General features: G+C 34.9%; 1 protein-coding gene across 10 annotated transcripts in view; it reads right to left on the reverse strand.

Moving 5' to 3' along the window:
- The window catches only part of CSPP1 (centrosome and spindle pole associated protein 1), a 107,288-nt gene that overhangs the window by 53,074 nt on the left and 28,463 nt on the right, over window positions 1-25,751 (reverse strand). For 5 of the 10 annotated variants that reach the window (XM_088799387.1, XM_088799381.1, XM_088799383.1 and 2 more), the window contains exons 5-13: window positions 25,369-25,392; window positions 21,603-21,683; window positions 20,464-20,562; window positions 19,314-19,753; window positions 10,689-10,787; window positions 9,454-9,524; window positions 4,244-4,337; window positions 3,535-3,592; window positions 1,645-1,853 (exon numbers count right to left, since the gene is read on the reverse strand). In XM_088799387.1, the coding sequence (XP_088655513.1) occupies window positions 1,645-1,853; window positions 3,535-3,592; window positions 4,244-4,337; window positions 9,454-9,524; window positions 10,689-10,787; window positions 19,314-19,753; window positions 20,464-20,562; window positions 21,603-21,683; window positions 25,369-25,392 (1,175 nt within the window). The remainder of the gene's footprint in view (window positions 1-1,644; window positions 1,854-3,534; window positions 3,593-4,243; window positions 4,338-9,453; window positions 9,525-10,688; window positions 10,788-19,313; window positions 19,754-20,463; window positions 20,563-21,602; window positions 21,684-25,368; window positions 25,393-25,751) is intronic. The other 5 variants (XM_088799388.1, XM_088799384.1, XM_088799391.1 and 2 more) reach the window with 3 other exon arrangements.

Below are 25,751 nucleotides of genomic sequence, written 5' to 3' on the forward strand. Positions count from 1 at the left end.
AGCAATGCTTCAGCCATGTTGCTACAGTGAGTTAATCACAGAGAGGAAGGATAGTTCAGGAAGAGGAGGGGTACACGACAGGATTACAAATGGTTCCATATGACTGGGGGAAGAGGTGCATTTTGTAACTCTAAAAAGGTATTATTGTTCTCTCAAAGAAAGTTAACCATAATGTGAAAAGTTAACCATATGTATCAACAGTAAAGTCTTGACATAATTTTTAGGATTTCCTAAAGTTAAAACTTCTACTTTAGCATTTCATTACTGATTAGGAAATATCACTTATTTCCACCAAGGCAACATTTTCCAACAGTGAAACTGGCAAAGGAAAATTCCTTTAGATGAACAAAAAGAGAAAGGGGGCACCCTAGAATGTTCATATTTTTAAGTGTATCTTAACATGTTGTCCCTTGCGGTATACTTCAAAATAATCCCGAAGGGCTCAGAAGGCATTCAAGTTCTCTTCAGTCATGAATATTTTTCACATTTATTAGTCACTCAGCGTGCCTACCCTTACCATTCTCACTCCATAGATACATCAAGAAAGCAGTTGAAAAGTGCTATGAAAAATTGTCAATATCATTAAATTTTACATTTTTATAGAGATTTAAGATGTAATCCTCACAACAACCCTGTAATTATAGATAAGGAAAAAATATTACTATTCCACTTTTACAAATGAGAAAATTGAAGTTCAATAAAGGCGCAGTGTGACCAAAATCCAGACAGTGAAACCAACCATTTTAATCCCTCAGCCAATGCTGAGACCACCACATAATGCTCAGTAATTCCAAGCCCACCTAGTCTTTTGAGTCAGGAAGCAAATAAAACACCTGATTAATACAGTAAACAAAGTCCTGCAATTTGTTAGTAGTAAATAAAAGACCAAGTCCTTTTGAAAGAAAGTATAGCACAGAAAATATCACTGTTAAAAAAGAAAAACACCTAAGTAAATACACTCCTATAATTAATACATTAATAGTAAGCAAAAAATAAGTTCAAGTCCTACTAAGAGAAGAAAGCACAGCACAGAAAATATCAATGTCAACAACAGGATTTTCTGTATGTATAGTCTAATACAGCATGACGCCTTTTAGCAACGGAAATCAAATCTTTGCCCCAGTACCTAAATTACAGTTCTATAATCTCAACAGTTTTCATTTTAGGTATCTGAGTTACATGGCCCATGAGTAATCACACAGAAAGAGTTAAATGAAACAGAAGTTAAGATAAAGTAATACATATAGCCACATTAGAAACTTTTTCTGCATAAACTGAAGGAATTATTCAATGTTTGCCAAGTGGAATTACAAAATTGAAGAAGATGTACATCTTTTATATGTTAAAAGATATCAAAAATAGATATTCAAATATATGACCTAAAACTAAATACTAAATGTACTTATGCATTCTAAAAATACTAACGCATCTTTAAACAATAAAAGAACGTATGATTTCCCTTGTTTTTATAATGACAGAAGACCAACAATGAAAACAGATTTCAAGAGAAATTATCTGAGAAATGCCGTTAATTCTACAAAAATCTCTGAAGGTTAATGTTATCTGCTTCAGTAAATGATTCTAAATACAAAATACAATGATACCTTACCTACTTCCCAAACAAAAAACATTTTAAACAAGCACCTGGGAGGCACCATTTCACCAAGGGTGCTGCTGAGGCCACTGTGCAAATCTTCACTCTGAGATGGGAAGGAGTGAACTGGAGGGACGGGTGGGGCAGATGGGGCCGATAAAGGAGGGAGAGGTGTCTGGAAAGCTACTCTGGGCCTTTCGGGTGGTATCTTCTCTTCATAGTGTCGTGGTGCCACACTAAACTGCTTTAGTCTATCGGGCTAAAAGAAAGAAAAAAATCTGTTACACATAATCACAAAATTAAAGGTGGAAGGCACCTCAAAAGGCTCTCTAATCCCAGACTGCCAGCACACTTTAGTCACTCACAGAGGAACAGAATTTTACAGCTAGAAGAGAGTTTGAAGCTCTAGTCCTTATCATATAAACGGGGTAACGGAGGCTCCCTGAAAGTACATAAATCACCTAACATTTTGCCATAATAAATAATCAAGCAAAGACTAGAGTCAGGTATTAATTCTAAACATAAAACTCTCAATTATATCACAACACTATGCTGCTTCTCTATCCATCACAGTATTCTCTAGAGCAGTCAGCAAATGTTTTCTATAAAGAGCCAAACCGTAACTACATCAGGCTTTGAAGTTCATCCTACTCAGCTCAGCCACAGTGAGTGGCCAAAACAGTATGTAGACATATGAGCAGAGTGTGCTGCAATAAAACTTTATGGCCAAAAATCAGCAGTAACTGGATTTGGCCAAAGCTATACTATACTTTGCTAACCCCTGCTCTAGAATACCATTTGTGGGTCCTTTTCTAAGATTTGCACATCAAAAGGAAACCTAAAAGTAATGGTTAACTACTCGTATTATGTCTAATTATTTTTTTTATTCTCATAAAGTGACTTGACACTCTAGAGGTTGTTTCATTCAAATATAAATAAGAGGGACCATCAAACACTAACGGAACTATAAATCCAAAGTTTAACATGCCATCATATTACATTAAAAAGTTCAAGACTTTAAAAGGAATTTTTTGATTGTGAAAACTATTTCAAAGGGCATTTAATGATAGAAGAAAATAAATCTAACTTTGGAATTTATCCTTTTTTCCCCCACCATGTTTATCTTCCCCCGGAATGATTTCTCAGATTAATCTAAAAGTTTTATTCTATGAGCTGTCAAAAAGCACACTGGGAGTGATGCCGGTGCCCTATTAAAATTCTTTAAAGAGATAACCCACAGGATATACACTCAGCCTAAGTAAAAAGAAATCAAACATTGCCTCAAGTTGAATAATTTTAAGTTGCTATATTCTTTTTAAGAATGAACTTTTTAATGAAATTTAAGTTTCTTAATCATCATTCAAAAACGCAACTAAAACTTGCCTTAGCAAGTAAACCTACATATCCAACTACAGAAAAAGGACACTCTGAGCAGAGCAATACATTATTACCTTCTTCTTACTTAACTGCAATGCTGTAAGTAATTCATTCCACTTAACGATGAGAATTGCAAAAATTAAAGTAAAAATAAGGTTATTATCTCTCTCTTTTCATTCAATAAAAATTACTTAAATACTGAAAGACCGGCATTAACGATTTCAGTTTCTTTGGAAATCAATCCAATATAAGGAAAGTAGTCAAGACATATTCAAGAACAATATGAACATCTATTGTAAATTAAACTGAGATAACTTTCCCATGGAATAGTACACTGAACAAAGTAGAAAGAACTAATTTGAAACAAACTTAAAAAGAAAAAAAGATGCACATATAAAAAAGGATGAATTACTTTAGAGAAATAAACAAGTTTAGTTTATTACTGTTCAAATTGGTCATCTCTTACATTTCCCCCAATATCGTCTATCTGTCTCCACTTGCTGCCACATTTGAGGCTTATTTGAATAAAAGACTAACTATTAAAAGATGCCAGGAACGCTTACGGATTTCTCAGGGTCCTGTGCTCCAGAAGCTGCAACCCTGAGTTCCAAATCCTTTTCTCTAAACAAAATCAAAGTTTTACATATTAAAAAGCATAGTCAACACTATCAAAATCATAAGCATTACTGAAACTTATACACAAAGCCCACGTAATAACATCTCCAAATACAAATAATTCCCTTAACTGACAGTAAAGCCTTAAATAACTCTGAAAACTAAATTTTCTGATTTGGGGCAAAGTAAACCACATTTCTACAAAAAAGATTATAAACACTGAGACTTGTACACAATATATTAATAAGTACCTGTGAATTTATCAATGTTTATTTTTATACTACATATTACATTGTTAAAAGATGAAATACTCGATTGTGTATTTCTTACTATATATGGGATAATACGGTGGGCAAATAGATAACGTTAAATGCTACCCTAAATCAATAATTGAAGAAATTAACGCAGATATGTAAAAGGCCTGTTACAGAATATATACTCTCATTTGTTACCTCTGACAAAGAAAATGACCACTCTCATAGTGTTTATTTACCCTCATTTACAATGTTCAGATTGAAATCGAAGTGATTTACAAATATAAAGTCACATTAAGAAAAATATCCCCTTATTTTACTATGTAATAGTTACCACCATGTCATTTTCACAAATGCATTTTAAATTCAAAACATCTCTTTTTAAATGCAAACCTTTCATTACCGTCTCTTGTTCTTCTGTTGTTCAGCCATTTGTTCCAATAGTTCTAATCTGTATTTCTCTTTCCTTCTCTGAATACGTTCTCGATCTTCACTTCCTAGAAAATGAAAAAAATGTCATCTTAACTCTTGAGCACATATGCAGCTAGAAACTCAAATATATTTAAACCTCCATCTTTAATAACTATATCATAATTACTGCATAAGCCGGAAATATATAAAGTAAAATAATATGTATCACTACCTCTTCAACAATTAATTTCATCATTTATGAATATCTACTCTGTATCAAATATGACACATTAATCCTTTCCAAACCTCTACCTTTAGTCCAAAAGCATCTTAAATAAGAGAATGCTCTAATCCCCGTCTTCATGTTTCCAATAATTGGGATATCACCTCCACTATTATCTCCCACAAGCCCCTTGAATTTAACAAGTGCATCCAAAATGAACATCTCAAAAGCAACTGTCCCTCTTTGTTTTCTGTTAATAGCCCGATGAACAAGCCTCAAAATCTCACTGAAATTTTGACTGCTCCTCCTCTCTCATTCTCTCCACACAAGGACCCTCTTTTCTATTCTCACAGCCATTCACCTGGGTTAGGGCCTGTCCACATTTCACCTGGATCGCAGCAATAACCTCCTAACTAGTCTCCCGAGCTCCCCCTCTCCCTGCTTCAATCCATCCAGCACACTTACGTAAGACTGTCTTAAAATACAACACGAATCACACTGGCACCCTGCTCAAAAAACTTCACTGGCTACCTCAATTCTACAGAACACACACACACACCTCACCCTGGTATCACTTATGTGAAAATCCAGTTGGGCAAACATTTTGGATCCACAGAAGATTATTACTGCGTATGTTAATGACACAAAACGACCTCTTAATCTAGACACGCATGATCTGGAATACTAACAAATCACAGGGTATCAAAAAGGCACTGAACCAGCAATGTCTCCCCCAACTTATTAGTGGCGCAACCATCAGTGGTCACACAGAGTTCGTCCACTAAGCATAGATGTCAGCAAGAGTGGAGCTCCCCTAGGGGGAGAATATGAATTACGTAAGGTTAATAATAATACTTTATAATCAAAGTAGATATAGCCATTCTGCTTTTGATCATGATGGCGTATCAAGCACAGAACTTAACCTCCCACCATGAAAAAAAATCAATAAAAGAAGGCAAAAATATATGAAATAACTTTTTCAGACAATGGGCATCAGACAGTACAGGACTATAATACCTGAGGGAAGAAAGATGAATGAGGTGAGCCCTTTAAGCACCCCGTGTCTGCCCAAAGCAAATTCCAAATACAGGTACAGGGAGGGAGAGCCCAAACCAAGCTGGGAACTGAGCTAAATGGAGCAAATAAAGATCAAAATTTCAGGAAGGCTAAAATGCCAGCAGTTTAGGGCAAAGGTCCCAAAAGAAGCATAAAAAGAGCTTTAGAAGGGTGGCCGGTTAGCTTAGTTGGTTAGAGCGCGGTGCTAATAACACCAAGGTTGCCGGTTGGATCCCCGCATGCGACACAGTGAGCTGTGCCCTCCTTAAAAAAAAAAAAGAAAGAAAAAAAGAAAGAGGTTTAGAAATCCACAGAGGGATCCCTTCTGACTTTACTGTGCACACACAGAGTGAAATCCCATTAGCTGGGGAAAAAAAAACTGTGGAGGACATGAGAATGGAACAATTCTCAGACCTCAAGCAAAGTGGAGAGAAATTCAAGCTCATACCAGACAAAGTGAAGTTCTCAGTGATCCCCTGGGGTCTTCAGGTCACTCTGTAGTAGTAAGGCTGAACGACCCCTGGAAGGAAGGTTACCCTACATATCCCTAGCTAAGCTTAAAATAAGGCCTCACAAAGATTGATCCTTAAGTTACAGAAAAACGTAACTGTGGGGGCAAAATTCTGAGATCCTATGTTCCCTGCCTTCTGGTGCTGGCTCCCTGTATAAACCCCTTCCCTTGAATGTGGCAGGACCTATGACTTCCTTCTCACCAACAGAATATGGCAAAGGTGAAAGGAATTTGCAGATGTAATTAAGGTACCAAATCAATTTTGAATTAATCAAAAGGGAGATTCTCTTGGGTGGGCCTGATCTTATCATCAGGTAAAAGCCCTCCCTGAGTTTAGAGAGTCTCCTTACTGACATGATAAAGTGAGCAGCCAGGGTGAGGAAGCCCACTCAGCAAGAAACAGCATTTGGCCTCTAGGATGTGTGGGAGGCCTTCAGCCAACGATCCAGTAAGAAGCCAGGTCCCTTAGTAACACAGCCACAAGGAAGTGACTTCTGCCAGCAATCTGAGTGGGCTTGGAAGTAGAGGCTTCCCACTTAAGCCTCCATCCTGACTGAAACCTGGATTACAGCCTTGTGTGACCCTCAGCAGAAGAGCCAACTAAGCTCCTGACCCACAGAAACTGAGATAATGTGGGATGTTTTGAACCACTAAATTTGTGCTAATCTGTGATGTGGCAACAGAAAACTAATACAGTGACCCATGACCATTAGAAACATTAGTCAATAGAAAAGCCACATAAACAACAGAAATGATGGAACAACAAACAAGGATGCTAAAATAGCTACCATCACTATACCCAAGTATTTCAGTAAAGAGGAATAACACGAGGAGAAAACGGAAGCTATTATAAAGAACCAAACAGAGATTCCTGCTTCTGCTTAGCAAGTAGAAAGCCATAAAATCGCTCAGACTGTACAATGGAAAAAAGCTCAGTCATCTACAAAGATCATAACTTTTAAAAAGCCGATCAGAGAGCTGAGGTAACAAGCAAACAGGTAAACTGATTTCAAAGGGTATAAAAACCAATCCAAAGAGAGATGGGTGTTTTACCTTTGCTAGAACATGCAGAAACAGGCAGCTGCCTTAAAAGCAGGTAAGAAGAAAATGGCTAAAATGTCAAGAATTGTTTAAGGCTCTGTGGGCGCTGGCATAACGTGTAGACTCACTGGACACCCAGACACCAAAGGAATCTGCCCTCAATTGCCCCCCCTCACCAGAATGCTCAGGAGAGACTGGAAGATGGGGCAACACAGGAGACCTGAAAGAGACTCTTCTGAGTCCCAGAAACACTGCCTGAGTTCCAGACTCTTCTCACAAAAAGCAATAGCGAGCTGTAATCCACTTGCTCAAGGGCAGAAACCTGCTCGGACCCAGCATTCTACACCACATACAAAGCAAAGATCTGTTACTGTTAGCGGAAGGACAGGAGATTCTCACACAAAACTCTCCACAGACAGTGAAGAGTTCGGCCACCACCCTGGGGAGGGGCAGGAACAGCGGAAGAGCCCGCTGTCTGAGAACCAGATGTGCAGGGTCAGCCTTGATCCAAGGAACAAGCGACAGCCATCTCCTGCAGAGGAAGGAGAGATGCGGGGAGAGCAACACTCTCTGGCGGGGGCACGCAGGCCTCGCTGGGACCTGAGGAAGGTGCAGGAACACTGAGAAGAGCCAGCCAGCACTCCAGGCCTCCCACTAAGAATAAGGCAGTCAGAGAACTAACACTTCTCTTGAAGCAACTGGTGGAAGAACAGTTAAAAATCATTAAGGATGTATAAAACGTGAACATTACTATCAACCATTGACTTAACTGATATTTATAAACGACTACACTCAACAACCACACAATGCACATTCTTTCAAGTACACACTAAACGTGCATCGAGACACTATTCGGAGGCATTAAAAACTTTTATTTAAAAAAATCAAATTTGAAATAATTGAAATTATACGTATTATTTTTCTCACCATTAGGGAAATTAAACAGTCAGTAACCAACAATTTTAAAACATACTTGCAACTAACCCATGGTTCTGTTATAAACCCCACAATATATAATTTTTGCTCGAAGTAGTGAATGGTCTTAATTTGTTTAAATAAAGCAAAGAGCTCCAAATGAGATCTTTGGGGCAAAATTATAGGAAGATAAATTTCAGTTCAACTGAAATAATATTATAATAACCAGAGCCACCTAAAGATGGAATGCGCTGTTTCTGGAGAGGAAATTTCCTATGGGTATGCACAAATATAGACTCGGGAAATAATAGATAAGCATAAGAGATAAACCAATGGATTAAATGGCTTGAATAGTTTGTTTCAACATTAGAGTCTATTATCTCATCAGATATTCATCCATAATTCCTGGATTGCATTAATGATAAGTTCCTACCATTCATCTTTAAAATTTCAATTTATTGATAAAATTATTTGTCAGTAGGCTCTCAACACAGAAAGCTACTTCTCCAATTTTTGATCATGTTTAACAAAATACATCATAAGAATGAAGCCTTTATGCTCACCTACTGATAGGTTAAATTGGTCAATTCTCACTTAAAGTGATTACACTAGAACAAAACACTAGGTACTATGCCATTTTTGTCACAATAACCATTTTTTCAAAGAAACTAAGGCTGGAGAATATCATGCAATTATATGCCTCTAAGCCAAGATTTAAATACTGACTGTTTTTAGTTTGAATGAACCTAACCTATTATACAATTTTCTCAAATACTTCACTAAAACCAAATTTCAAGTAATTTTTTCTAATAGTTTTTACAAAGAACAGACCTCTTTTCTATTTAAAGTTACACACAGGAAATAAGGCTCTCTTTACACTGTTTATAAAATTAAATTGTGACAAGATAACAAATCAACATGCTTATCTTAAGCAATGTCCTTCATTTCTGATAAAAATAAAGAGAAAATGTGGATTATGATCATGATTTGAACAAAACACCTCAGAAACTACTTGGAAACACCATGGCAAAGAATGTTTATGAAAAAATAAAAAGGTTTATAGTTCAAGGGAATTAAACTAAAATATAAGGCAGTTTTTTGCTCGCTAAAGAAAAACAATGAAGAAAAAAACACTATCACATATAAAACAGAATATAAGAAATAGTCACACTACAATAAAGTGCTACTAAAGTATGAAATTAAAAGCTTATTATTGAAATTAATATTGCATTTATCATATATTGAAAACTCATCGCTAAATAAAAGTTACTTAGCTCTAAAATTAGAGCTATATAACACATGTTAAATGCTTAGCATTCTGTACCACAAAGTAGGCACCAGATAAATGTTTTCTATTATCACTATAAGTAGTATTAATTACAACACTGAGCTCTCACTAAACACCTTTTATAAAGCACTCTGAAAAAGTCTAACCAACTGGAAGTTGTGTACATACCAAAGAGCATCCCCGCAAAAGGACTACACATCTCTCGGTTAGTAGATCTGGATGGTTCATTGTCTTGAGCACTGAAACAAAAACAAAAAGAATTAGAAACCAAATAATTTTCAAGAAACAAAAATTTAGAGTAAAATGTAGGTTTGAGTTATTGGCCTTTCAAAGTATGGCTATTATAATAGTAACATAATGTTAGGAAAAATCATGGCATTTTATCTCTTTATACAGTGGGACCCCAATGCATTCAGGCTCTCTATACAGAACCTTTTTCTTCAGATTGCTTCATTGGCTCTATAGATACCCAATAAAATCATTTTTTTCTGCATAAGAACAGTTACTTCGGTAAAGAAAACGAATATAAGTATACATAAATGCTTAAAAAAAACAAAGAAACAAAAAACAAAAAGCGAAAAAACAGAGAAAGGTGGTACGTATGCACACACTTGGGAAAAAAGATCATCCCTAAGATTCCGTCCTTGAAAAACAACTTCCTCAAAGAAACCTTCATTAATTAGACCCACACATCAAGTACTCCTATCTCAAGCACTTTTATAAATTACTTTTCTTCAAAGAAAATAGACACCTTTCTTGACACATGACAGTATCTTCATTATATACTATAGATTCAGAACCATTTATTCTTGTGTATGATACAAGAAAGTCACCAAATGATAAAAACTGTAAAGATAACACGCATATAAAATACATATAATTTTCTTTCTCTTCAACATGGCAGAATTATGTATGAGCACTAATTTTACAACGTAATTATAAAAGTTATCTACTCAATGAGCTGAAAATCAAAAACAAAGTTTTGAAAGGAAAACTCACATCGCAGGAACAGTTCCAATTTATCTCCAGTCAAGTTACATTACCCCCATAACTCCGAGATATTATAAAAAAGATTATTAGTGCATTAAATTCCATGCTTATTTCTCCTTTCATTACTTCAAACAAATTTATATATTAATACTTTATCATGATAGTGACTTACTCAGAACCTTGGCAGATTTTATAATCAAAATTTGCTCTTCAAAAGAATGCTGTGAAGAACTAGAAATTTTCATTTAACACAACTCTCCGCCACGCCCCCTTTTCCCTTTAATTTCCTTCTCACTAACAACGAAGGCTGTTAATACACTACACCTTTCGACTTTTCCACTAAGCCAGTTTTAGTAGGTGCTGCTTCACAATGTCATGATGACTACAGGCAGGATTGATATTCCAGACTATACCTTTTTTCTCCAGCAGATGAAATTCGTATGTTTGATTGCTCTGTGACATCACCACCATGCTCCATGGCAAGCTCGTTCCCTCGTCTGTTCCCGAACAGCCTTAAAAACACATCAGCTTATAGAGCTTGTTCCACACACAGTGGACCTTCTTATATCTCTTTGGTGTTTTTACATTTGATGTTGGAAATAGTAAAGGGAACATGAAGTCAAAAATGAAGTTTCCCTGTAATACGTTCCAAAATTAATTCGAATGAGATCTGATTCAAGTAAGATCTGCTGGTTAGTAAGAGACACTTAAGAGTTCCGTAGTCTTTAAAAGAAAAGGAGGTTATTATAAATTGTTTCAATGTAACTTTATAAATTTTAACTGGAAAATTATGCATATCCTAAGACATTTTATCATTCCCTTATTCAAAGAATATTTATTTAGCACCTACTACATGCCAAGTACTATTCTAAGCACGGGGTATAGGGATATGGTCCTTGCCCTCATGAAGATTATAGTCAAATTTCAAAATGAGATCACTTTTTTATCAAAATTCATAAATTCTGGGAATTATTTCACTGCACAGACAAACATTTATAACTTAAAATATAGCAGCATACTTAACATTTGTTTTAATCAAATGTGGCAAGCCGTAACATTTGCTAACAGTGTAAATCACATGACAGAATAAATAATTAGCAATAGGTGCATCGAAAACATGATAACAAACAGGCTGATGCATGGGTAGAAAATGATAGTTTACTTACAAGGTCACAACAAGAAAAAAGATTAGAATGTTTTTTATTTCCTTCTTCAAAATCCTTTTCAGAAAATAATTTTTAAAAATGTTTTCAATTAATTTTTTTTCCATTTGGCAAACATTGATTTCTTTAGAATAATATCTCATTCCAGAGAAACATGACTACGTGCACCAACATTTATCAGCATCCATTAAAAATCAGCATTTCATAAGTTACATTTCTTTACATGGCAGTCAAACAATACTATCTCTCAAGGGGACTACCGTGTTTCCCCAGAAATAAGACCTGGCCGGACCATCAGCTCTAAGGCGTCTTTTGGTGTCTTTGGAGCAAAAATTAATTTAAGACCTGGTGTTATATTATATTACACTACATAAGACCCGTTCTTACTTTACTTATAGTAAAATTTTACTTACAGTAAAATAAGACCCGGTCTTATATAAATTTTACTTATAGTAAAATAAGACCGGGTCTTATATTAATTTTTGCTCTAAAAGACACATTAGAGCTGATGGTCCGGCCAGGTCTTATTTTCGGGGAAACATGGTACTAGAAAGAAATCTGGCTGTTAAAGTATTTTTTAATATTTTAGGTGGATTTCATTATCATGTTAAGAAAAATGCTGATTTTCAGAAGAAAGGGGACTTCTCATTCTCCACAGAGCCAGCATATAAAATTCTTTCTTCATTTGTTTGCTTCACACAAGCCACTGTCAATATCATCTAAGGAAAAATGACTACACAGAACTGTAACCTTAATAATATACGAGGACCTGGCATGACATAAATGGCTTCCATTTTTCATCCATATCTAAAACAACAGAACCCTCCACAAACTCTTGCAAATAAGAATTTCAAATTTATTTCAATTTTTCAAAACACAGCTGGTTTTATATCTAAAGTCCAATCTCTTCTTGAAACTGACACATTACTTTAGTGTCATTCCCTACTTCTATCACCTAAAAAACAGATACATATAAACTCAAATTCAAATCTGTTTAACAAAGCCAGGCAACCAGATTTATTGATACTGGATCTACATGAATACACATGTGCAGAAAAGAGTTAGCAGAGCCGGTCTGAGATTGCCTATCCTTATAAAGGCCTATGTGCAAGGCTGGCCCTTGACTGGCCTGGGAATACAGATTTTGGGAGGGGTTCCACCATTCCCAGAACTGATAAGAGTAGCTCACTGTGCCTAAACTGTCTGTACAAACAATGTAGGGGACGCTGAACATCTGTATTCCTTCAGGGAGTCCGGAATTTTGGTACAAATTTGGAAAAGGGTGCCTCTGTGACCAGCCCCCAATAAAAACACTGGACACTGAGTCTCTAATGAGCTTTCTTGGTAGACAATATTTCACCCAGGTTGTCATAATGCAATGCTGGAAGAACCAAATACGTCCTGTGCAACTCCACTGGGAGAAAACTTTTAGAAGCTTGTACCTGGTTTCCTTTGGACTTTGTCCCATGTGCCTTTTTCCTTTGCTGATTTTACTTCATATTGTTTCAACTGTAGTAAATCATAGCCAGGAATAAAACTATATATACAAAGTCCTGTGAGTCCTCCTAGCGAATCCCCAAACATGGAGGTGGTCTTGCAAACTCACAATACAACAAACAAAAGTAAATTTGTTGATGTGGTACAGTGGTGTCTATGCCCATGAGTTTTCAAATATAGAAAAAATTTCAAGTTACAAATTTTTAAAAACACAACTTGGGATTAAATCAGAATTAACCAGAATTAAAGGCTACTTACACATACAAAAATTCTAAAATTTATTAAAGAGCTTGTGGCTTCCTACCTTTTCAGTTAAATTGGCTAAAGACAACATTTGGACTTGCAATTCTAGCCTATCCATATATAGTTGAACCCAAAGCATCTACACTAAAACATGTGTTACAGGTTTTTATGTATATAAAGATATTTTAATAAAGAAAATACCACAAGCACACTTTCATAGTTTATTCTAAATTAAATAAATTTAAGACATGATTTTATTTATGTATATGGTCAAGGTTTCTCCGGTAAAATCACAAAGATTTCGTAATAAACAACCCATATAAAAGAAAGAGTAAAGTGTATCCTTTCTCTAAAGAAAAAAGTTATTTAAAAATTATGGAAGTCCCCTCTGTCTCTAGTAATCATAATAAAATTAAAACTGGAGAAATGTTTAAGAGGCCAACAAAGAGCAGAGATATGTATTTCATTAAAAAGGATAAAATAAAATCTGAAAGCATTCTATTCAGTTTTATGAAATGACTGATATGATTGTGCTTACTTTGTTAAATCAGGGAAAAATTACTATTTACAAATAGAGTCCACAAACTTTTTTCAAGTTACTAATAGAAAACCAAAAGAAAAAGAAAATACAACCTAGAACAGAATATAACAAGCTATGAAGCCAAATTATAGCTTGGAAAGTTAGCTACTTATTTTCTAGTAAAATATTCCTATAATTATAATGGAATTTCCTTCATTCACTGAAGTTTCTTTCATATTTGTAATAAATTTAGCATTTAATGACTCAGCTATCTCTGGCTGTTCACTTTAACAGCATTTATGGTGGTCTTTCAATTTATTTTGGAAACCTTTACTGAGGTAAATAAATGAAGTCATCTCTGAACACAGGAACGGGTGAGAGCCCGCAGTTTTAACACAGCCACCTCTCTCTTCAATCCTCTCAACATTAAGGGGCAACTGACAGACGGTAATTTCCAGAAGTAATGAACTCACTAAATGTTTAACAACAACCTGATTCTAGTCAAAGTGCAGGAGTTCAGTGTAGGTCCAGTTTGTCCTTGAGAAGTCCTGTTTAGCTGTGGCTTTAGAGCCAGTGCCAGATTAAAACTATCCCTGTGACCCACAACCATCTAAATATTCTATGGCTTTAAAACCATAGGTTCACTTAACACACACCTCAATCTACTTGGGTTTTGTCAGAAAGGGGCAGACCTCATATAAGAAAAAATGTCCTTACTTTGACATAACATCATATTTGATTGAGAGTATAATTGTAAAATAGTTTCACCATCCTACTATCAAAAAAAAAGTTAAAGGTTAGGTTAAATGTAAAAAGCTTTTTATCTATTTCCTTGAAGACGTGGATCAATAACTAGTTATTAGGTTCAAATCTCAATGCCAAAAAAACCAGGGATAGGCTAGAGGCCAAGTTTAATCACTCCATAAATTAACACATGCATTTATCTTTTTTTGAAAATTACTCTCTTAAAGAAGAAAAGCAAACTGTTTAAAACCAGAGGTATTTTCAGCTAATTGAAATGCGAATGAACACTGCTAAATGATAATGAATAATTTATATTTTTTTCCTTAAAAAACCACAGAATCAAACTACTTCAGAAATAAATTCATAATGCTTATGCTGTAAAAAAATTAACACATTACAAAAATAAAATATTTACCATCTGTTATGCTGTCAAAAAATAACACATTATAAAAATATTTACCATCTGTTGGTCCTAGATTAATATAGCTCATAGGAAGGGAGAATCAAATTTCTCCTTACTTAAAAGAAATCATCTAATTCATATTAACGGTTACACCACTTTTCTTTTCATATAAAGAATTTCTCTAATGTGAATGCATTCTGCTGTTAGGGGTACTCTAGATTATAAAAGTTAAAAGAAAAATACTAAGCTATTAATGTGAGTCTCCACTGTTCTCATTGTTTTCAGTTCTTACCCAATTTTTATATTCTCTTTAATTCAATAACAGTGTTTTATAAAATCAACCCCATCTTTAAAGTGGGGAAAATAATTAATATTAAAATGGTCCTTCCAAAGATAAATGAAAATCTAATATAAGAAAAAAAAAGTAATACCAAGCTAAATAACTCATGTTCTAATAAACCATTTCTCCTCACTTACATTTTCATAGTAGGCATGCACATATCTTAGAATGTCCTACACTAAAAATTTATGCTTCAGATTCTAATTTCAGTTGGAGTTTTAGCTCAGAATTTTATTAAATGACAATTAAGATTACAAAATAACAAATATCAAGAGTTAAACAGAAGTGCTAACTGCATTAATCACATAAAAACTAAAAAAACAGCATTTTTTAATGCTAAAATTTTCTTTTACTCATTAACATTGGTTATAAAGTAAAACATAATATGGTAATATATTAACTTCTACAGCTCAAGTTAATAAATAATAAAGACTAGGATGACTATATTTTAAAAGTGCCTACAAATTTCAAAGTATTATAAGACACATTGTTACATTCAACCTTAGATAGTTCCTAAAACATTATAAATTTTACTTAAGTTAGTAAATATGTGTAAATAAATAATACACATATGCACACCACACACACACACTTTCTCTCTCTCTCTCTCTCTCTACACACACACAGAATGCAACTGTCAAGCAAAGTGCTAACCACCTCGTTATCTATTAAAAACAGTGCCAATGATTAAGGATTAGTTTAGGAAGTAAAATCATTTCTGGATTTAGCTTTCCCATATTTAAAGTAGGGAAAAATGTTTCCTCACACAATGCAATATACAGATGATGCATTATTATAAAATTGCTTACTTGAAACCTATGTAATTTTACTAACCAATGTCACCGTAATAAATTTAATTAAAAAAAGATATTACGGTATGTGGAAAAGTTTATAGGTTAACTTAGAAAAAAACTGAGGCCAAAAGTATAAAACTAAAAAATTATTAAAACTCAAAAGTAGAATTTATGACATGCTGACTTTTAGAAGAAAAACGAGAACAAGGGAAACTTAGAAGGACAAAGGAAAATTAATTTTATACTTCTCACATTCAGTTATAATTATTTTTCTATCAAGAACTTCTGGTTAAAATTATAGTATATTAAGAATAAATGGTTAGAGAAACAGATCAAGTGCACATTTGTCTATACATTACACATTTCTTTAGCCTCTTTCACTAGCAAGTAGTGATTTTCCTATTAACCCACTCTGCCTGCTAAATAAAAACTACTGAATGATCGATGTGATTTTTTTCTTGCTAGAAATAAGGAATCTACAAATCTAAAATACAGAAATTCAGTTTTAACCTCAATTGATGTATGTCTTTCTGTAAGGAAAACCTTACATTTAGAGATATGTGCATGAACAAAATGGAAGTAACATATAATAATGATTTGTATTTTGAAGAAATACTTTTAAAAACTTTGAAATGTGTAGCAGGAATTACTCTCACTCATCCTCATGTTTAATCTGAAAATATTACTTCGGGGCAATAATAGAGAAAGAACTCATTTCGTTTATGGGACACATAAGAAAATAAAATAGTTCTCAAATAATCAGGCTGAAATTCATTTGTTAGTTCATATGTAAAATTATCACGGTATAATTACAAAAACAATAGATTAAAATATGAAAAAAAAACAAAGCAATAACCATCTTAGTAAGTTTCTTGAAATTCCAAACTTAGAAAAAAAGTTCTCAAGTACAAAGAAGGCAGCACCAAGAACTGAGAGTTCTTTTAGTTTAGGCAGCCTTCCGATATAAATAAACATTTTCAAATATAACACATAATAGGATTTGAAGCATTTTCTAAACTACAATTAGATTCAAATCAGAGATAACTATGATTGGCATTGCAAAATTCTAATCCTCACTCAAATTACCTACATCGGGGTGAATACTAAAAAGATCAGGTGAGCAGCACATAATAGCTACAGAATAAAGAGTAGAAGACAAAGAACCATAGAGGCTTTGCAATATTAATTAGAATACTGAATGTGCAGCATTACGTCTCAGAAAATTTCCTGAAATACTACAAAATGTAATCTATTTGGACTAATATATGAAACAGGTCCCATTAACTGCTCAAAATTTAGATTTAAGCCTTTCAAGTCAAAAAGGCAGTGACAAATATGGGACCCTGCCACATTTCTATCTCCAAATCAAAAGTTAGGTTGAAGTATAGCAAGTTTTCAGTATTAACACAAATGACTAAATAAAAATAAGAAATTGACTGAAAGAATTCATAATACTGTTTATTTGTTCATGTTTACATATATTTTCTGCTAGGGAAATTGGCACTCTAGTACGTTGCTGGTAGGACTATAAATTAGTAAAGACTTTTTGAAGGGCAATACAATCATTTCTGTTAAATTGTTTAAATACCATGGGCTTCAGCCCTGCAGTTGTGCCTCTTGGTGTCTGTACTAGAGAACTATTCATAAGTGCATATTTAACTCTGGAAAACTTGAATTTGGTGTACTAATAACCTTTATCAAACATATCTACAGACAGCATTTTTTCCTACTTACTGCACTGGTTCATTCTGAACTGAAAAAGCGCTAGCTTTATTAAAGAATCAACAGGTTTCTCATGCTTCCAAGAAAGTCACTCATAGTTTCCTGCTATTTTAGAAATGGATGTTATATAAGTCCTTAGAATTACAGATGGTAGAATTTTCTTTTTAATTTTAAGAAATAATATGGATTAACCATCTTCTCTTACAGATGAGAAAATTTTAGGTTCACTGAGGTGAGATAACTACTGCCCCCCCCCCCCCCCAAGTTATCCAACTAGCTGAAGATAGAATCCCAGTTCATACTGGTGCTAGTACCAGTCTGTGTTCTCAAACCCCAACTATGTCCTGAGGATTCATTCTTATTTATTCTCAGTGCAGCAGGCATAGCTAGTTGTTGACCCAATATCCATTTTCCCTTTTTTCCCTCCTAAGAGTTAAAAACATTAACTACCCAGAATCCCTTGCACCCAGACGTAGTCTGGCAAGTGAGATGTAAATGGAAATCTGCGGGGTGGGGTAGGGGCCTTCAGGAAAGCTATTGTTTTCTTGATTAAAAACAAGAGAAAGAAGAAGGATATAGCTGGCATGCAATTTCTTGACCCTTTTCCATGTTTTCTCCTGAAATGCAGACCTATCTGGAGTGTCAGCAGCCATATTATCTGCATAATAACAGAAGCTACACACCGAGGTTGGCAGGGTCGGAATATGGAAGGAGTCTGAGCATTGGTGACACTAGTGACATGGCCTTTGCATTAGCCGTGGACTGGCTACCTCTTGCTGCTGCTTGTTATGCCAGAAAAATAAACCCGTTTTTTGTTAAAAAAAAAAAAAAATAAGAAGAAATTATAAACAGCTTACAAAAACAATCATCCAAAGGAACTGAAAAGCTGATCAAAAAAGTTAGTGCCATTTCACTTAAATAAATGTTTCATAAGTAACTTAAAAACAAAGAAATGTATTGATAGAACAACTTAGAACATAGGAACATTAAAGTAATAAACTGTATTTCATCTATTTTAAGTTGTCCTTTTCTCCCCACATTCTAACTTCTGAAACTGGGATGGCCATCACCTTGTCTCAAGTAGAGTTATTAGCCAGAGGAGGAGTGATTTTTCCCCTGCCAGTCACTCAGGGACATTATGAATGTCAGACAATGGAATTCTTACCTCCAGTTTTTGTTTGTTTGTTTGTTTGTTTTGTTTTTTGACAATACTGGCAGCATGAATTCTGACAGCAAACCTGAATCAGTACTGGCTTGCCATTTCAGTTCTCAGGGAAGTTTTTTGTTGTTTGTTTGTTTGTTTAACTCTCCTCTACTCAGTGCTGAGGTTGAGATATGGAAGTTTCTTTTCTGACCCCTCCTACGGGAAATTTTATTTCCCGTTTAATTTTAAATAAAGGTGTTTACTGCCTGTCGGTGTTCCAGCTTTATGACAGGGTCCCCTTCTCCCCAACTTGGGTGATTCCTTTTTTCCCTCAGTGGCACATAATATAAGAGTGCATCTTAGAATTAATTAAATATATAAATCAAATGAAACTGCTCCCTAATATGATACAAAGTAGCAGCAGTAATATTAAGCAAGAAAAGAGAAGAAAAATGAAGTTGTAAATACCTGTCATTTGTATACACTCTCAAAGGTCTTCTATCAAAATCACTTTCGTATCTAAACCTCTCGTCCATTTCTTCACTTACTTCAGGATCTTGGTCTGGTCTGTAATACTGTCTGTCAAACACAAGATCCTCATCACGCCTGTGAAATCTTCTATCGGGAATGTCAACCTTGCTGGCAAACCTGTGATGTTTTTTATTAGAAATGCCCACTTCTTCATTGGTTTTCTTAACGATTCTTCTATTCCTTAATTCAATTTCATCATCTAGTTGTCGGTATCTGTCCTCCTCCCGTCGTCTTTGGTTTAGAAGCTCTTCATATGCCTCCGAAGGAGTTAAGACATCTCTCCTAGGACCCTCTGAATTTTCCAAAGATGTTTGTATTTGTGAAAGTAAACCAGGCTTAACCTGACTAATAGGTTTTTTCGTTCTTTGACTCTTGTGCTGGTCAATTAAAAAAGAAAAAAAGGAACAGATCTAAATGAGATGCTATTTCTTAAAAGGTAATTAAACCCTCAAACGATGCTTAGTCTATTTATCATCTCAACTCTAAATATAAGGCTTAATCACCCATAAGAAATACCTTATCTTTAGAAAAAACCTTCAGAAAACTCATCCTTCAATGAAACTTAATAAATACCAAGCAAACAGACAACACTGATATGGGTAAGTAGTTATAAAAAAGATACACTAAATGCAAATTCCTATCCCAAGAGATATTTTAAGCATATTTTGGCAGTTAAATATTGCTTCAAAATATTTCAAATTAAATTCTTCCTTAACACAAAGAATACAGAAGGTGGTAAATTGTTTGGCCCCAGTAACAACAACCATCCTTAAATTTGGAAACTATATAGCTAGAAATTGTCAATATAAATAAAAGACATAAATAAACAAAAATCATTTAAAACCGATCTCTAAAATTAAATCTCTCCCGTGAAGTTAGTTAAAAAGTAGAGTAAGTTCTTCAACATAAGATAAAACCATTTGCACAACTAAATATTTAAATAAACTGTGTTTGGCTCAATTTGGCTTAATTTTTTAAATATTTATCTAAAAACCAAACGAAATGTCTGACACATAAAAATATCTTCAAGTAAATACAAAATACTCAATTTGTGCTGTTAAAGATTTACTTTAAAAGCAAAACCTACCTCAGTACTGTTTTCTGCCTGTCTGAACTTTTCAGCGGAGTCTTCCTTACCCCTGAGAAATTGATTGTATTCTCTGTTGCGTTCAAGTTTCAACCTTTCCTTAAAATAGACACCAAAAGACAATGTAAACCTTAACTGTAGGATAAAGTATTTAAAAGTCAAATTGGACTCATACAAATCAGAGATCATGCCCAGAATCAAGTTTTACTAATAATTTCAAGGAGGTAAGTAGTCGCAAGGCACAGGGGTGCAGGAGGTTATAAACCATCAATTCAGTTCCCCTTTGTTGCCACATTAAAATATGCATTACCACATGCTTAGGTCTAGACTAGCATGAGGTCTCTAAGAAGCGTCTCCATGTTACACCCCAGTAGTTATAGAGCTTAGATGACATTTTCCAAGGAGCCATGCCCCATAAATCCACAGATTCTGGGTTTGTTTACCAATAGTAACCCTAGACAATCTAAATGCACTCCGCTAAGAGCATCATAAATCAATCTTTCCCACCAGTAAATATGACTGTGTTTGCCAAGAAGTCTGTCATTAGCATGTTTCCAAGGGGACTTGACAGGTTACCTTCCTTCTTTCCTTCCCCAATCCCCCACCCCATCCCAAAAGACCTGCTGCTAACCATTTCCTTCCCAAGGCTAAAGAAGGATACTTGTTGTATTTTAAACATAAAAAGGTAAAACTGTCATAGACAATAAACTATTGTAATGTGTGTGTTCTGTTGAAACCTCTAAAGAGGATGCCTCCATGTACTTGGAGGGACAGAAATGCACCCCCTCCAACGCCCCACACCCTCCCCCAGAACACAGAAGCTCCGTGTGCTCCCATCCACTCATCTCTGTTCCAGAGCATAGACATTACAGCGCAGGGACCACTACGGAACAGTGAATTCTGAACATACAGTTGATCAACATATTAAAGAAATATATCACATTACATCATTACAAATGTAATTTTCAAAAAAAGTTTTTAAACAGCACCACTAGAGACTCCACAGATTTTGGGGGGGAAAAATAGATATTCAAGTATGGGAAATGAAGTAATTTGTTTGCATTTACAGGAGCATGTCCTTTCATGATTTTGAGGCCTCATAAAACTGCTACCCACAATAACTACTTCTATCCACCTACCTTGGCAGATAACCTCTCACCAATAGGAAGAGAAACTCCCAGAGTAGATGGATCTGTTTCACTCGTGGATAGAAAATTTTTCTGTATATATACACATTAAAAAAACATATTACGTAATTGCCTTTATAAAATGTGTTTCATAAATGTGTCTTTAGGTTCGATGCTTTAAGCTATTACATTATGCAGAGCAAAAGAATGAATGGAGATGACGACAGAAACTACAAATCTATAGAGCTCATAATTAGAAAACAAGAGAATCTGCTTCCAATCAACAATGCAATGAAGAGGAGAATCAGGTCTTAATTTTCATGTGCAATAATACATGTATAATCTATTGATTCAAGATGATTTTATAAAGCATGAGAAAAAAAGACACTTCTTAATTCATATTCCTCTTCTAAGCACATATTCTTCATTTTCGATGCCCTACTATTCTTTCATTAAGGAAAATGTACACTTCCTCATGAATATCCATCTGCCTGCTGCAATAACGCTGTCTTCTATTTGTCCTGCAATTATGAGTGGCTATCTACTAAAATGCCGGAAGATACAAACTATGAACATTGTTTCTTTATGTGTCCCTCCCTTCTTGTTCAGTAAACACGTAAGTAACTAGTGTAGCTGAGAGAACATTAGACAACAGTCTAAACACCTCAGCTCTAGGACCAGCCCCAACACTTCTCAGTGGTATGACCCTGAGCAAGTCACTTAACCTCCCTGACAAAGACTTTCATGAGAATGAGAATGGCATCTGCTCTGCCCACCTACCAAAGCTGGTATAAGGATCAAAGACAAAAAGTAGAAAATCTCTTTGAACACTATAAAGCAAACATAAGGGATTAGTAAAAAGCATACACAATCCCTAACTTTCTGGTACTGCTACTTAGTAGTCATATAATCTGGAATAAATTCCTTAACTTCTCTGCCTTAGTTTCTTTGTCTGTAAAACAGGAATGTCATCTACATCAGTAGGTTACAAGGATTAATCAAAATTTATTAACCTGTCTAGCTCCATGACTTTTATGTATTCACTAAACAAGCAATTATTGACCATCTAATATTTGTCAGTTACTTTTTTAGGTGGTTGGAAGACAAAGATAAGCACATGTTACCTATATTTAAGAAATTTACAATTCACTTGGGGAAACAAACATGTAAACAAATACTACAATATAAGGTACTAATAGGATTATATTCAAAACATTATGGGAACAGATTAATAAAACTAAGTTATTAATAAAATTTCACAAAATCTAAGTTTACGAGTAAGTTGTGCTACAAAAGCTAATTTGAAAGTTGGTGGAACTCTGAATTTACTTGTCAAGGGAAACAACATGACAACGACTAGATCCCTGGGCCAGTTCAAACCTGTTTACACCAAAGTACACTATAAACATAATCATTTCGTTGAGTTATCCATGTACAAAAAAACACATTCATAGTTCCAACCCTGGGAAGAGAGAGATACAGCACCCTCAGTCCTTCACTGAGTAACGCCCCCCTCACAAAACAGGTCCAGGATGATGTTTAAAATTTTCCATAAAATTAAAACATTGGGAATAGAGTGAATTTTTCAAAAAGCTGATTTTCAGTCATTCACTCATTCATTGAATAAATATTGAGTGCCTGCTATGTCCCAAGCTGTTTGATACATTTGAGTCTCAACAGTAAAGGAAACATAAAAATCTCTGCCTCCCTGAGGCTTACATTCAAGCAGGGGAAACTGACAAGAATAAACATAATGGTATGTGAGAAAGTGACGGCACAACAACACAAAAATGAAAAGAACTGGTCACAGGCAGTCCAGGTTTCTAGAGGATCAGAGTGGGAACAACAGAAATCTTGGAGTTCTCTTTTGGATATATATGTTCAACATAAGACACCCATTAGATTTCTAAGTGAAAATGTCAAATGAGCAGCCAAAGAGAAAAGTTTGAGGTTCAGGCCTGGCTGAAAATATAAATGTAGTGATTCCATTTAACAACTCTTCTTCTGAGAAGATGTTCTTCCTGCATTGTTAAATGGTCAAGTGTCTTTCATTCTAGAAACAGTAAAGAAAATGGTAAAGATGGCAGTTGCTTGTTTTAATGGCTCGCTTTGACCAAATTTAAAGATTTGAATTTTTTTTTTAATATGCATGTAATCGACAGCCTGGAAGGCACAAGAAATCCATAAAGAAGGAGACTTGTAGAGTGTACATAATCCAGGGGTCAAGGAAGCTATTGCAGCCACCTCCCCTACCCTACATATTATATTTTCTTTTTGCCTTGTTTGCCTTTTCACTCCACTTTCTCAGATGGCAACCAAAATTGTCCCTTTCATATTAAGGAACTATTGCCCCTCTACAACTTGATAATCCAACACTAAAAACTCCTTCACATCCCTTTGAATTTAAAGATTCGCACTCCTTGATCCCTTTCCCTTTCCACCACTATTCTTTTTATTAATCATACATCTATGAAGTAAAGTAAAAATCCGCAAATGAAAATGGTAGCTATCATAGGGAAACCCCACCCAATAAAGAGGGGGTGGGAAGGATAACGAGGTACAAGACCAGGGAGGCAGGCCATCCTGAACAATTTGAACTTTTATCCAGAAGGCAGTGAAGAGATACTGAAGTATTTAAATCGGTAAGACAGACTCATTCTGGAAAGCAGCATAGAGAACGGCCTGAGAATTAATGGAAGGAGATCAGTGAAAAATCCACAGCAGTAATTGAGGACAGTAAGATAAGAGTCTCTAACATGCGGAACTAACTGTCCTGAAACAGTTACCAAGCTCCTCACAGGCTGCTTCAGGAGGCCAAGGCTTGCTGCCTACCACACATTCCAATTTAAAACCCACTGCTTTCTACTTGGACCCTGTCCTATCTACATCATTATTTCTCACTACTCTCAGGAAGACTCTGACTTGGTCAGGCTGGTGAACCTAACATGCCTCTTTCATACGAAGCCCAAGTCTACCCTCCACGTCCTTCTTCACTCTATACTTTCCATCTGAAAAGCTTCCTCTCTTCCCTCCACTCGCCTCGAGAATAACCAAATTCTAGCTACCCTACAATGGCTTACCAAATAACACCGAGGCCTTTCCTGACCACTTTATCCTCCTTGGCAGTTACTACTTTCTGGGTTGTACATTATCTCTGCAACTAGATTCTAAGCCCCTTGAAGACATGATTCATCTTCATGATTAGTGTTTAAAAAGCATTGGTTGAATGATGAATGGATGTGTGAGCTGCTTTTTAAAAAAGGTTTTGTGTGTAAAACTACAAAACTTTTATTTTCTCTTTGTTTTCACACATAAATTTACAAATGCAAACCACAGGTTTGGGTACAAAAATATCAAGTAATCCAAATACTGGCAACACATGGTTCAAAAACATCTTAGAATATCTTGAATATTCTATTATTTTATTAACTTAATATGATTAATAATTTGAAGAACAAAACTGGCATGCTAAAAACAAATGAACTTACAATAGATGCAGAATATTTCTAAAGGATACATTAGAAAGCAACAAAAACAAATGCAAAGCAGGAATCAAAAGGAATGCTTAATTGTATTAATGGAAAATTATAATGTATAGAGTGCCATCTTGCCAAAAGCAAAAATACAAAATGGTACTATTCAAACGTCTCAAAATTACAAAAGAAGCTATTTTTCTTATGGGAGGGCAGCAATAGCATAGATGCAAATAATTGCAAGCCACTAGATGTTAAAAAATAATAAAAAAAATTGAAGGAGAACATTGTGCAGGCAACCCTACCTTTCTTTTTGCTTCTGTAATACCCTAAAGTCAAGGGAAACAAACCATTGATAACATATTCTCAGAGTCCTTTCTCTCCATGTGCAAATCAGAATGAGCAAGAGACCATTTATACATTTGGAACAAACATTATAAAGTAGTAAAAAACCAAAGAATATTTGAGGATGACTAGAAACATCATACTTGTTTAAAATAATTTTATAACCTAAAAAGTAAATTGCATTTTAAAACTTAAGTCTTCAGCTTAGCTGTTAATAATTTACCAAAATATACTTAAAACAAGAGTTCTATTAAGTAATCAGATTAAATCATAAAGCCAAGACTTTGGTGGTTAAATATGTTAAATGAACTTTCGTAAACTTAGCTCATAAGAAAGTAATTAA

This window comes from Rhinolophus sinicus, chromosome 7 (genome assembly GCF_057876585.1).
Source record: "Rhinolophus sinicus isolate RSI-liver-muscle chromosome 7, RSI-T2T, whole genome shotgun sequence".
Classification (NCBI taxonomy): domain Eukaryota; kingdom Metazoa; phylum Chordata; class Mammalia; order Chiroptera; family Rhinolophidae; genus Rhinolophus; species Rhinolophus sinicus.